At 38.4% G+C, this 12,264-nt stretch overlaps 1 protein-coding gene across 1 annotated transcript in view; it reads left to right on the forward strand.

The window, feature by feature from the left end:
- The window catches only part of ntn4 (netrin 4), a 34,939-nt gene extending 25,902 nt beyond the window's left edge, over positions 1 to 9,037 (forward strand). Inside the window, exons 6-10 of the mRNA XM_005814228.3 lie at positions 4,154 to 4,367; positions 5,098 to 5,192; positions 5,437 to 5,505; positions 7,297 to 7,470; positions 8,221 to 9,037. Coding sequence (XP_005814285.2) covers positions 4,154 to 4,367; positions 5,098 to 5,192; positions 5,437 to 5,505; positions 7,297 to 7,470; positions 8,221 to 8,360 — 692 coding nt within the window. The 3' untranslated portion in view covers positions 8,361 to 9,037. The remainder of the gene's footprint in view (positions 1 to 4,153; positions 4,368 to 5,097; positions 5,193 to 5,436; positions 5,506 to 7,296; positions 7,471 to 8,220) is intronic.
- Positions 9,038 to 12,264: the final 3,227 nt, after the last annotated feature.

The following is a 12,264-nucleotide window of genomic DNA, read 5'->3' on the forward strand; positions in this document are numbered from 1 at the left end:
AAGGCTGCGATCACAAGCCGGGACCTGTTGGACTGCGCTGAGTCCCGGCCGGTACCTGACTCTGAATGAGTGAGTGAGACGGCCCACGCTTTATCCACTGTTAACATCGTAGTTAATCATCAGATGGCGGCATTCCTCCTTCTTGACTCAAGCTCCAACACAAAGCTCCCGCTTGTCCACGTCGGCTTGTTTTGCTATTTTTCAGACGTGACTCAGAGCTCAGCTAGCTCAGGAATAGTCATTGTCAGGAGCTGTAAAAATGTGAGGGTCTTTTCTCCTGCGGGGACGCAGGGCGTTGTGCTGCCCTCCGCTGATGAGGACGACTTAAGTAAACATGAGATAGTCATCCACAAACAGCGCGGTGGCAACATTCACCCTCTGATTATCTGTCAGATTTGACCGAGTGAGCTCATTCCTGCTGTATGTTCGTCAATGTACATCTCATTGAATTCAGAACAATCCAACAGCAGCAGACCGTTAAACAATGCAGAGAGGATGATGTTATCGAGCTGAGGAGAGATGCTGGAAAAATTTCAGTGTGCACGTCGTAGATGTCATATCTCTGTTTGTGCTACAGACGCACAGCAGCTCTACAGCCAACGCTTTTATTCACAGCAGAATCCAGACTCAGTTTCAGATGAAGATCCAAATTTAAAGAATATAAACAACAAAGGAGTGAAAAATATATCTACTGTGGTCAGGCCGAAATATGGACACTGAAAACGGATGGATGGATGGATGGAAGGATGGATGGATGGATGGATGGATGGATGGATGGATGGATGGATGGATGGATGGATGGATGGATGATGGATGGATGGATGGATGGATGGATGGATGGATAAACTGACAGACTGTGCTGAAAGCCAGCAAATCTGCAAATTAATCATTTCAACAGATAATTGATATTTTCTATAGTTGCTTTTTGCTTTTCTTCCACTTTCTGACCCGACATCTTGCTCCCAATAAAATACATCTAGAGACTTATATTGCCAATACTTAGTTTTACTCCATCTTTAGTTTGGCAGATCAGAAAAATTAATCACGTGGACAAGACTGAGTCCAAAATATCTGGAAAAGATGACGCCGGCCTTGTGTGTCTAACCAAAGGAGAAAATAAACGTTGAACTTCACATAACGGTTTACGTTTCAAATCCTCCTCACAAATCGAATGTCTCTCTCCTGTCTGCCACCTAACACTGATCTCTGTCTGCCTTGTGTTCAGTGACAGTCATGACTAACGGATTGCACGTGAACTTAAAGGTATTTTCCATAATGTGTCTTCCTGGTATCTCTGCATCCCTGATAAAGGTCACAGAAGCAGATTCTCCACCTTCTTTACAGCAGCTGTAACCACGTCAGAACTGAATTTTACTGATTACATTGACTGTATTATCTCACCTGTGGATCGGGGGGAAAGGGAGCTTCTACGTGCTTGGAGCACCCCTCAGATGAAGGCATATAGATTGTGCAATCCGACTGAGAAAAAGAGGAATTTCCCTCTATTTTGAGGAACATTTTTATCATACCAACCTCTGAGAGGCCCTGGAAAGAAACGCACACCCAAACAGATTAACTGAAGGTAGGGTTACACCTTGAGATTACCGTCTGTGCCTAGTCATGTCACGCTCATTAAGTTTCCATTGTCTATCTAGTTGCACACACATCCACTCAATCTTCATGTTTTTGTTAATTCACACGCTGTTATCCAAACTCACAGTCCCATCAGGAAGCGCATGTGTTGGGGGGCTTTGCCTCCAACCAAGGCTTGATCTGTTACATATTACCACGCTGTGTACTACAACACAGACGTCGTCTTGTGTGCCTGTTAGGTATACAGAGGTGAAATCTTTATGATTTTATGGATACTGTAGTCAGCTCGGTTTTAAGATAAAGTTTATCTTATCTTCGCAGTGGTGGATGGTCGATCTGAATAACTGTCTGGTTTGATTTTGAAGATAAATTTGACATCGTTCAAAAGAAGGCATTGATGCTGTGGTTCATTACCTACAAGCAATCACATGGCATTAACTAGGTGCATTTAAGCTTGGAGATGTAGTAGATGGAGTTCAAACTGAACAGAATGGGTAAGAGAAGATTTTAAGGGGCTTTGAGCGTGGCGTTGTTGCTGGTGTTTCAGAAACCGCTGATTCAGTCATTTCTGTAAACCTCACAGGTTTGGTCAAAAAATGGTCAAAAAAGAGAAATCATCCATATATGTGGAGAGAAATGTGTTGTTGAAGTCAAAGGTCAAATGGATGGGAATGTCTTGAACCTTGAAGCAGATGGGGAGTTAAAGACCTCAACAGGTCAGTTAAAAACAGAACAGAACCTGAGGAACCAGTAACCCCTCAATTCAGCTCTAACTCCATCGTTCTGCTACTTGTAACCAACAGCCTAAGATCCTTGAATTTCTTAACTTGAGATATAAAGTCATCCACAACTCAGAAAACCATGAGAGTGGCTGACTCTCATCCAGGTTGCTTCACAATTAGTGAACGCAGAGAAACATGGCTTGAAGACACCAACAAGGTAATATAGTCAATTTGAGACGTTGACGTTCCCAAAATATGTAACCTTCTCTCCATGAACACTGCAGAAACAAGAGGCATCCCTGGAGGAGTGCAAGACCAAACCAAGCTCCTCTGCTTTTAGAGAATTTTGGACATATTTTGGTCTGGTTACACAGAAATTACACAGACCACCAAAAAATTACTACAGCGCCCCAATACTTTGGTAAAGCCTTCTCAAGATCTGCGAAGCATATGTGTACTGGGCAATCAAATCTCTATGATCCATTAAAAACCTGATTACTGTTCATTTTAAGGTTTGACAGGCATCAACGAAGTGCTACCATTGCAAGTTTTCCCCCAGAGAACTTGAGAACCTGGTGGTTGTGGCGCTCGGCAGTCATTCATCCAGCAGCCCGTCCTGTTTTTGAGTTAAAATTTTTTAAAAGTTGACAGGGAATTTTAAAATATCACTTGATAATTATGTGCTATAGAAAGATTGGAAGAATAACACCTGAACATCAATTATAAAGTTTTAAAAATGCAAACATTTTAAGAAGACTTAAATAAACAAGTAATGCTACGCCTGGTGGGGACACAAGTAAAGCCTGGTGGCCCGCCAGGCTTATATTACATTAGGGAAAACCCTGTAGTGTGACCAATAGGAAAATTCAACTGCAGTAGCCACATTTCAACCCAAAGAGGGAAGCACTCACACTTTTTTCTTTTTTTTTTTAACCACGCATTTTAGAATTGAGCAGGTTTACATGAAAATGTCCCAACTTGCCCAGTAAAATAAAGATAGTACCCCCAAGGACCAATTTGTACAGCTTATCTGGAGTTTAGTTACTCTTTAAAAGTAACATGGTTACAACAACCAAACACAAATTTCTCCCAATTTTAGTGCAACAAATGCCTTCTAGGTTTATAGCAGAAGACCCGTTCCCACCAAGGCAATGACCATCAACTTTTATCAGAGAGAAATTGCCTCAGAAACCCATCTTTGTGTCCCTTTCTCCAGGCTCCAGACAAGAACAGATTTATGCAGCAGGCCTGGCATCCTCTCTGCTCTCAAAAAATCCAAGCAGACAGAAGTTTTTCTCAAACTGCCAGTAAAAACCTGGGTGGACGTTACAATGTTGACATAAAAATATTGTTTTTGGAGTTTGTTTAAAGAACACCATATCAGAGCGCAATTAGGCGACATGAGGGAGAGACAGAGTGGAGAGAGGGAGAGTCGTAATATTTGTGTAGAGTTTTTGTCCTTGGACAAATGTTGGCTGGTATTTAGGTTTTGGACAGACATTCAGAAAGCTTTTTTCAGTTCGAAGAAAGCAGTTTGTGTTTGTGATGGTTATCATGTCATAAAAAATTAACTACAAAGGCTTGTTGGATAAGACAAAGATAGAGAGCTTTGTCTCCTACCACACCAGACAAACAATAGTGCAACTGCTGAATGATAAAATGTCTAACTGCTGGTCGTAAATTATAATAATGCGGTTAAAAGACCTTCAGACTTTGCGTTTAGCGCCAAGTTGTTGCAAATAAACGTATTTTTGTACTATTTTAACCATTTTTGCTATGGATTTAATTTCCATCATAGTCTTTTAATCAAATTTGATCAAACTTTTATAATTTTTCAGCATGCAGCTGTCACCCAATGGGCTCCATGCCTTTTCACGTCACCGATGGCTCTCTGTGCGACCCTTCCAACGGAAACTGCATTTGCAAACCTGGCGTCGGCGGAGCACAGTGCGACAGGTGCATGGTGGGATACTGGGGCTTTCATGAGTACGGCTGTCGCCCATGTGACTGTGCAGGAGACTGTGACCCGTTTACTGGAGACTGCATGTATGGGTAAGTAAAAAAAGACTAAAATCAGCATATTCATGTGTTAGAATCCAATCAGTGATAAAGCTTTAAATTAATGTTTAGACACTTTCAATCCAACATGACTGAGCAGACGTTATTCTGCAATGATGAATTGTTGAATTTAAATGCTGTGAATGGTAATAAGCCAAAAAGAAAAACACATTTAAACAAATGCTACAAATGTTCTGATAAAAAACCCAGTTAAACATCCAACCAGAATTATAACAGATGCTTGTTGATGGCTACACTGTAAAATATCTGCATAATTTACAGTGAACTACTGGCAATTACTCTGTAATTTTATTAGTTTTATTTTAATTATATTACAATTTTACTATGATAGTAGTGAAATATTCAGATTTCTTACTGCAACTACTGCAATTTAACTGTTATTCTAATACAGTTTTACTGATTTTATTATGATTTTACTGTAGTAGAATTAATGTAAACGATACACATTAGACACAGTGTGATTATGGTATTTATCCAAATATTTATATCATATTATAACTTTAAGCCATACAGAAACTTTATATCAATTCAAACTTGTTGACCAAATTCTTGTTTCTTAAAGTTTTATCTAACCAAACGTGATCTAACCTGACATGAATTAACCTTTTCGCTTGAACTTTACATTTTGAGATTTTCAGAGTGCTACCATCTATATTTTCCAGCTGTATAGATTCAGTTTTAAATGTGTGATATTCCATTACAGCTCTGATCTGGAAATATACAGCCTGGATGGAAACTCAAGTGAACCAGTCAGGATCTTCAGCCCACATGAACTATTTTCTGCTCTCCACTACTCAGGTGAGATTCATCCTTTCACAACAATCTAGTGAATCAGACACTAACATTTACACCATGAAAGCTTTCAGGTCACATGACAGAATGAAAAATGCTTCTTTTCTCATCAGTAACTCTGCAGCATTTACAGCCACATTCCTCACTGGCGTTCTCAGGACATACGCTGTCCCAGACCTCACAGCAACACGCCACACATGCAAGTTATTTGATTATGTTACAAATCGGTGCTTGTGTCTGTTTCCTGCAGAGAAGTGTGAGTGCAAAGAGCAAACGCTGACCAACAGTAAACTCTTCTGCACCATGAGCTATGCATATGGTAAGAACTCGAACATCCACCTCTGACCCACCATCAGGGTCCAAATACGACCACATGTTAAATTACTCAATACATGAATGTAAATTAATGCTAACGATTAATCGGTTAAAAGCCTTAATATTTGGGAAAGATGCAAACAAATTCATTCAGTTCAAGAAAATAAACATTTTACTGCATATAATTCAGTAATATAGCATTATTTTTGGTGTATTTGAAGCTAAAATTACACCATTTCAGGAGTTTTGAGTAAAACATATTTACAGATATGTAAATAATTTAAATATGTAAATACAGGTTTCATCTTAAATGCAAAATGTATATGTATTTTGTACAGTTTTGACTTAATTAGTGCACTGAATTTGTTTTCTTGTTACAAGTGGCCTTTTTTGAGACTGTATATTCCAGTTGACAATTACTAAATTAGTTGACGATTATTTTTATAATTGATTCATCGTTTCAGCCCTAATTAGGTATACTGGTAAAATTACATTAGTTTGGGTGTCTGCAATTACCAAATCACACAAAACACACAGAACAATTCAAAAACCTGGATTGTTTGATTACTTGGTAGGAATACGGAGATTATTGTCCTGAAAAAACTAGAAAATATATAGAAAATGCCTGAGATCCTCCAAGAGATACAACTGGAAGTAACTGGAAATCAATCTATAATCTATCTATAAATGTGTAAGTAGAGAACAAGAATACCTTCTTTAATAGATATGCCAGTAATTAAGTCTGACAAAGCAGACAAACAAATGCAAGAATAAAAGTTTTAAAGTTTAAGACGAATCTCAAAGCACACTGTGCTAAACATCACAGAATCATCAGCATAGAAGTTAATCAGTCTTAATAAATTTGATAACAGATCAGATCTCTTACCTTTCCACCTGCATCTTTATATAAATGAGTGATTAGCACCAGCAAATTTCAGTATTTTTACTTTACAAATCCGGTTCAATGTAAAAAATTTATGGTGACTTTTAGCCGTTTCCATTCACTGTTATTATTATGTTTTACAAAACCAAGGTATCTATTACTAATTTTAATTTAAAGGGTTCTGGTGGGAGCTATTTAAAGAACCTGGAGTAGAAGCAATATTTCCTACCTGAATGCAGCCAGAATTAGCTTTTGGAGTTACATTTTTACCTCAAATGTTCATTTTCTGAGGTGAATTACAGGAGGACTGGTCTTGGCACAGAGCGCCTTTAAATCTTTTAAAAACTACATTATATTAGTTCTTTTTTTTTGCAACAAGAGGTGTTAGCCATTTCAGTTTAAGTTAAAATTACACATTTTCAATTTATGACTTCAAAAAAAGTCATGCTTTATTGAGATACTCTTTTGTCATCTTGTAACAGTTGCAGCAAATAGAAGCTACTTTTATTAGATTCCCTCTAATGTGGTAAAAATATGGGTTTTAATTTAGTGACATTTGTTTTTACAGTCATTATTTTATGGTTCTTGTTTTCAATTTACTTCACAATTGTCTTTTTCCTTTTATGATGCCAGAGTTTGCTTTTTAACTTCTAAACTTGAAGTCCAGTGATTTATTTTTCAATTACTTAGTCATGAACCATAAATTAAATGACCTAGTGTTTAAACTCACACTAGCTTTTACCAACTGTTGTGGTAATATCTTGAAATATCTCAATTAAAGCCATGTATCCCCATATTTTACAAAAGTTAAGATTAAAATATTTGTTTGAGAAAGCAGAACAGTCCCGGTGAAAACGACTCTAGAGTTTGTATTTTGCTTTCAGTTTCTGTTTTCTCCTTCTTGACCTTTAGTGCTAAAGGTGAAAGTGCTGTCGGCCCACGATAAAGGCTCCCACGCCGAGGTAGAGGCCAAAGTTCAAAAGGTCCTCAGCCACAACACCAAGCTGAAGATACAGAGAGGTCAGGTCACGCTTTACCCCGAGTCCTGGACAACACGGGGCTGCACCTGCCCCATCCTTAATCCAGGTCAGACTGAAGATCTGCAGTTTACAGCGCATTGCAAAAGCATTCAGTTAGTTTTTCACAAACTTAAACTGTTAATTCAATGCACTTAAGTGGGATTTTTTGTGATAAAATGAGCATATACCAGCAAAGTGGAATGAAAACTTCTTCAATTGAAAGAATGTGGTGTCCTCTGATAAACAGTTCTACCCAACTCTGAAGATAACCTCAGTAAATACAAAAAGCTTTTGAAAATGATTTCATTAGGTAATTTTAAAAAGCTTTCCAAACTAAACTTGGTTTAAAGAGATCTAAAAAAGCAAAGCATCATACCCTGATCTAAGAAAAAAAGAAGAAATTCAAGTGTAGGAATGATGACCTAGTCAAAGTCTGGACTTAACTCCCATTGAGATGTTTGTTCATTGCTTTAAAAAAACCTCCAGTGTGTTTAGATTTTTAAAATTTGGCAAAGAATTGTGGGTAAATTTGTCTGCAGTGACATAAAAGAGTCATTTTATGTTATCTCCAATAGTTTACACATGAGGTTGGTAAAATTTGCTTAATGATCTAAAATATTCAAAAAAAGAAAGAAAAACAAAACAGAAGAATCTTTGAAAGGGAAAATACCTTTTCCCCTCTCAGTATGAAAAATACAAACATTTTCTATCAGAGTCGCTGTAATGTTATAATAATGTTTGGACACAAAGTTGTTCAGTTAGTAAAAACAGAAAAAAAAAAACGTTCTAAAACTTTTCTAACTGTGTTATCCAACAGGTGTGGAGTACTTGGTGGCGGGTCACTTGGACCGTAAGCAGGGTCGACTCCTGGTCAACATGAAGAGCTTTGTTAAGCCGTGGAAGGCCAGTTTGGGTCGCAAAGTCCTCACACTACTAAAAAAAGACTGCAACTGGTAGACGGAAACGGAGCGGAGAGTTTCTAGTTTCCTGCTGTTGGAGCAGCTTTTGAGGGACTGAACTGCGATGAACGAATCCCTTAATCTCTCTGCTGTTGCCTACCGACAGCATACCACCACTGCTGGAGGTATTTTTATTAAGAAATGTCTCCCTTGCACCTGTGCAAACTTCCTCTTGCGTGATTATGTTCGAGTACAAGCGGATTTCACCGGAAGTGCAGAACTGCTCTTCCTGCTCTGCAGCACTTTAGCCTAAGATGGACCAAGCCAACGCGGACGCACTAAAGAAAGGAGGAGAAGAAGAAGCGCCTGGAGTGAACGCAGCATCGTGGAATGACGCCAAGCAAGCCATAAAAACCACAACAGGTGCTTAAATCCTCGCCAGTCCAGGTGTGTCTGTGATGAAATCAGAGCAAATGGAAACCTGAATGTATTTCCCCCCGGCTGTGGCTGAGTGAGGCTCAGTCAATCGCCAACGTTTTAGGTTATAAACCCACTAACGTTTCATCGCAGCATAATGTAATTTATTTCATACTAATACGCCCTTGTGGACTCAAAATGCTCTTATTCTTCCCTCCTTTGTGCCCATGTACAGTATTATTTGTATATATCTCTATAAATATTGTCGCTCACCTCTTTGTTTTTTGTTTATGGTAAAATTAAAGGATAAATCCAGCCTATTACAAGTTTGGTCTAACTCTTGTATTTCGGCAGATTAAAAAGCACCTCAATAAGCACATCAGCAGCATAAACTTACAGAAAAACCATAAAAACAATGTTTACATATTTTTATTGTTAAAAACAACTGATTATTAGGTCGGTAGATTTTTTTATATTTTTAATTTTCGATATATATTTATTCATTTATTGGGTTTTACGACTCGATTGAAGAATATGGTTATTAATGATGTCTATCTATGATTCTGTAGGATGGTCAACATATTCCAAGAGGGAACCATAGCCCCCTAAAATCCCCCTTTTGGGAGCGCCACTGTTGGAAGCTGCAAAAATGCTAGTTAGAATATCTCACTGAAATAAACTACAAAAACAAAATATTAAGAAGTATTTTTGTCTAGATTCTAGTGCAAATATCTTAGTACACTTGAAATAAGACAAAACCAACTTACAAGGAACTTTTCAGAAAGATATAGGAGCTGTTTTAAGTAAATAATTCCTTAGTAATGATTAAAAAGTACTAGTTTTACTGGCACATTATTTCATTTTTAACACAACATGTTATAAGTGAAATAATCTACTAGTAAAACTAGAACTTTTTCATCATTTCTAAGGAATTATTTACTTAAAACAAGCTCCTATTGCTGAAAAGTCCCTTGTGAGTAAGTTTTGTCTTATTTCAACCATACTAATATATTTGCACTAGAAACTAAATAAAACATACTTTCATTTTGTGTTTTTGCAGTGTACTTTGAAGCTTGGGGCAAAAGTTAAAATGTAGAAGAAAATCTTAAGTAGCACATCCGGGTTACAATAAGCTCTGTGTAGAGCGAACCCCAGACACAATCACTTGAACAGCAGCTCAACAGCAGTAGATATCACCGCACAGGCCTTGAAATATCTCACATAAATTAGACTAAAATATCCTCATCAACCCACTCTCTCTCTTTCACACACACACACACACACACAGTGTTGTATAGTAACGAAGTAAAAATACTTCACTACTTTACTTAAGTATATTTTGGAGTACTTCATACTTTCCTGGAGTATGAAAATTTTTGATGACTTTCACTTTTACTTCACTATATTTCCTAACTTAATTGCGTACTTTTACTCCGATACATTTTCAATGTGTGGTTTAGTTACTCGTTACAAAAAAGCGAGAGAGAAACGAAGTGTTTTGACCCCACCTACTGATTAGCAAGTAGCAAGCAGGCTACCGAACAAAGTCTGTAGCCTACTTGCCTGGGCTTGTTCATCACCTCCAATAGGATACACCTGTTTCGCTTCTCCCATTAAACACAAAGCAAGTCTCGCAATCAGCAGCAGCCACATGGAGGAGGAGACGGAGACCACAATGACTGCAACTACGTTGGACACGGCTCCAGGGGAACCACCAGCTGGTGATAGGGTGACCAGACGTCCTCTTTTTCCCGGACATGTCCTACTTTTCAGACCTAAAAAGATGTCCGGGGGGAATTAAAAAATTGTCCGGGATTTTGGTCAATTGCCTCAAAACACATTACATAGCTTACAGTGCATTGTAGGGCACTGCGCACGGCGCTGCGTGTCACGTAATCCCTGAGCCGCGTCAGTGGGCAGCATACCACCCCGCTCCAAAGTTTTCTGGGTTTTTTTTCTTTTGCATAATGACCAGTTGTGTGCACCACCTATTGACTGATTCACTGATTTGTGAAGTAGAGTAATCATAACAGCTCTTTTTCTTCATGTTGGCCGCATTTTCTGTACTATTTATTTTTCTCATTTTCAGCACTGACCTTACTTAAAGGGAAAACTTAAGGCTTACAAAAACTTTGTATTTTCTGTCCTGGAGGGTTTACTAAGAAGCTGGTTCAGTTGTAAAGCAGGTTAAGTTAACCTTGTGCTATAGGTAAAGCACCTAATTTTCTTAACTAAATGATGCCTGCAGGTATATCTATTAGCAGGTTTAATTTTGCCTGCACTTGGTTGTGTACATTATTTTAAGTGTATTTGACAAGTTTACCAAAATATAAAAAATGTCATTCAAACTGCATTTGCCTTGTTTTACTTTTTACTTGTACTTTTCATTACCTTACTTGAGTACATCCATTTTTACAGTAATTTCCATACTTAAGTACAAGAAGTTTCAGATACTTTAAGACTTTAACTCAAGTAACATTTCAGTCAGTGACTTGGACTTTTACCAAAGTCATATTTTGGAGAGGTACTTATACTTTTACTTGACTCTGAGATTTCAGTACTTTATACAACACTGCACACACACACACACACATCTTTTCAGATCAAGTCATCCATCAGTCTCCTGTACAGTCGCACCACACCGCAAAATGTAAACCATAACAGAGAGAGAGCCCCCGACCGGCACTCTGTTTGGGTTTAGACGGCGAGCTTGTCTTCCGCTCGCGATGTGACGCGTTTGGCCGAAAGGTGTGAACACATTCCTGGCGAGTCGAACGGCTCTCTGGGTCAACGGTCATTCACCTGTGTCCACCTCACCTCAGAAACCGCAGCCGGATAGCCTCTAGTAGCCATATTTCCTACTTGCTGACCTGTTTAAAGATTTGTGGCAGCGCTGGGGGTTTCTGTAAGCTGTTTCCAGACAGCAGGGTGGAGGGTGAATGAGTGCAAAAGGGAAGAGGAATGTTGAAAGAAAAGATTAGAACAAACCGGCTATATCTGCAGACAACATATGTCCCTCTCCGAACCATCCATCATGTTGCACAGACATATTTCTGCAGAATGCTACAGTTCATGGAATAAGTACAGATTTTTACGGAACAAAATGGAATAAATTTCTGCCGAAAAAACTAAGAGATTCTGAGATTAATCTGAGATTTTCTAGAAAAACAAGTCCAATGTTATTTCTCATCTAAGGGTTCTTCAGGCTGCACTTAGTCTGGTTCCTCACCTAGGACCTGTCTGCCTTGGGTGACCCTACCAGGGGCATAAAGCCCCAGACAGCATAGCTCCTAGGATCATTGGGGCACTCAAACCCCTCCACCACGATAAGGTGGCAGCCCCAGGAGAGGATCTTGTGTTGGATCTTTCCATCTTAAATGCAAAATATGTATATTTTTGCACAGTTCTGGCTTAATTACTACTTTGAGTGTGTTATTCTTTCAACAAATGTCATTTTTTGAGTCTGTATCCACATCCAATTAACGATTAATGAATTACTAAATTAGTTGGTGATTGTTTTAATAATCGATTGATCCAATTAATCG

This window comes from Xiphophorus maculatus, chromosome 17, assembly GCF_002775205.1.
Source record: "Xiphophorus maculatus strain JP 163 A chromosome 17, X_maculatus-5.0-male, whole genome shotgun sequence".
Classification (NCBI taxonomy): domain Eukaryota; kingdom Metazoa; phylum Chordata; class Actinopteri; order Cyprinodontiformes; family Poeciliidae; genus Xiphophorus; species Xiphophorus maculatus.